This window comes from Tribolium madens, unplaced genomic scaffold (assembly GCF_015345945.1).
Source record: "Tribolium madens isolate multiple individuals breed KSU strain unplaced genomic scaffold, Tmad_KSU_1.1 Scaffold_11;HRSCAF=98;Tcas5.2_LG3b, whole genome shotgun sequence".
Lineage (NCBI taxonomy): Eukaryota > Metazoa > Arthropoda > Insecta > Coleoptera > Tenebrionidae > Tribolium > Tribolium madens.
This window is the reverse complement of record NW_025400975.1, coordinates 8,531,828-8,533,406: the sequence shown is the minus strand read 5'-3', so window position 1 is coordinate 8,533,406 and position 1,579 is coordinate 8,531,828. Positions and strand designations below refer to the sequence as shown.

Genomic DNA, 1,579 nt, shown 5'->3' with positions numbered 1-1,579 from the left:
AAATGTTTCAAAAATTCAAAAACTAAAAAAAGGATATTTCATTGACGTACAGATTTGCTGCAATTTACAAAATAAAAAAAGGAAAAATTTGTTAAACACCTAAATCTTGATAGCCACCCATTATGCCAATTTCAATGAAATCTACTATACATATTTTATTTTAAATTTAATTTAGAATTTAATTTTCTTTTTCAGGTTCCAAACAGTGAAATAAATGTGGTAATATGAATTAAAGAATAAACAATTGCTTAAAACCAATTAAATTCAAAAAATGAAAGCTACAAAAACAAAACTCTTATTTTCGTTCACTTATTTGTATTTTTAGAACAATGTTATCAGTTGGAAAAATATTTTTAACGTGGGGAATTTTAACTGTTTTTAGCACCATTACATAACCCTCCAAGATAAGCAATTTCGTGTCATCACTGAACAAAATGTGAGGTCATTACATATCTCGTAAACACATTGCAGTGCAAAAAAACCCATAAATTGTAACACAGCATTTTTTATTCAGTGTGATGTTGAGCAATATATTCGACCAGCTTCTTAACAAACAACTTGAGTGTATCTTGCCTCATTTTTCCAACATCCATGACCTCTTCGTGGTTGGGTTTATCATGACATTCGTAATCAGTGATACAAATATTCGTTATCAGACTAAACGCCAACACGGTCATATCGCAATGCCTCGCTGTTATCACTTCATGCACTGTGGACATCCCCACGGCGTCAGCACCCAACATTTTCAACATTCGCAGTTCGGCCACGGTTTCGAAATTTGGGCCCCCCAAGCAGGTGTAAGTGCCCTCGTGCACTACGCCCCCTAGCCCTAGTTCTCGGGCCACCTTTTTGCCCTGGTCGATCAACTCGCGGTTGTAGGCCTTGTTCATGGGCGGGAACCTAGGCCCAAACCTAAAAAATATTTTTTCGTTCTAATCAATGTGTAAAAAATTTCAGGACTTAATCACTAATTTTTGCAAAAAAAAGAATGTTAATTTTTTTTGGAATGTTGAAAAAAAATCAAAAAACAATACTGACTAATTTTTGGTAAGAAAATTAGATTTTTTGTTTTTTTTTTTTATTTCTTCGATTATTTTTCAGATTTAACTAATACCAAATTGCAAACAAAGATGAAAATAGATTTACCAAAACAAATCAATTGTTTTAAATCAATGTAGTACAAAAAAATATATGTTTTCTGGCAAAATAAAGCGATTTGAGATAGGTATTTCGAATTCAGTTTTGCTTGATTTTAACAAAGAAATCATATAAAATCAATGTATTTTGACAAAATTATTGTTTAAATTAAAATTTAAATTACAGATTTGAGTTCGCTTGATTTTAATCAACTAATAAATGTATTTTTTTAAATAAATGCTTAGATTGCAATTTTTTGCCAAAATAAAGCAATTTGAGGTATTTGCTTTTTTATATTCTTTTTACGTCAATTTTTCCCTGAGATATCTGACTTTTAAAGAAAAATATCTCAGCAGAAAATTTAAGGGTAGTTTCAAAAACTAGAATAAATCTGCTACAAGATGCTTTTTAGATTTTCTACTACAATTTTTTTTTACTTTTA

General features: G+C 30.1%; 1 protein-coding gene across 2 annotated transcripts in view; it reads right to left on the bottom strand.

The window, feature by feature from the left end:
• Positions 1 to 489: 489 nt before the first annotated feature.
• The window catches only part of LOC123003878 (purine nucleoside phosphorylase), a 6,060-nt gene continuing 4,970 nt past the window's right edge, over positions 490 to 1,579 (bottom strand). For both annotated transcript variants that reach the window (XM_044396920.1, XM_044396928.1), the window contains one exon: positions 490 to 912. In XM_044396920.1, the coding sequence (XP_044252855.1) occupies positions 507 to 912 (406 nt within the window). In that variant the 3' untranslated portion in view covers positions 490 to 506. The remainder of the gene's footprint in view (positions 913 to 1,579) is intronic.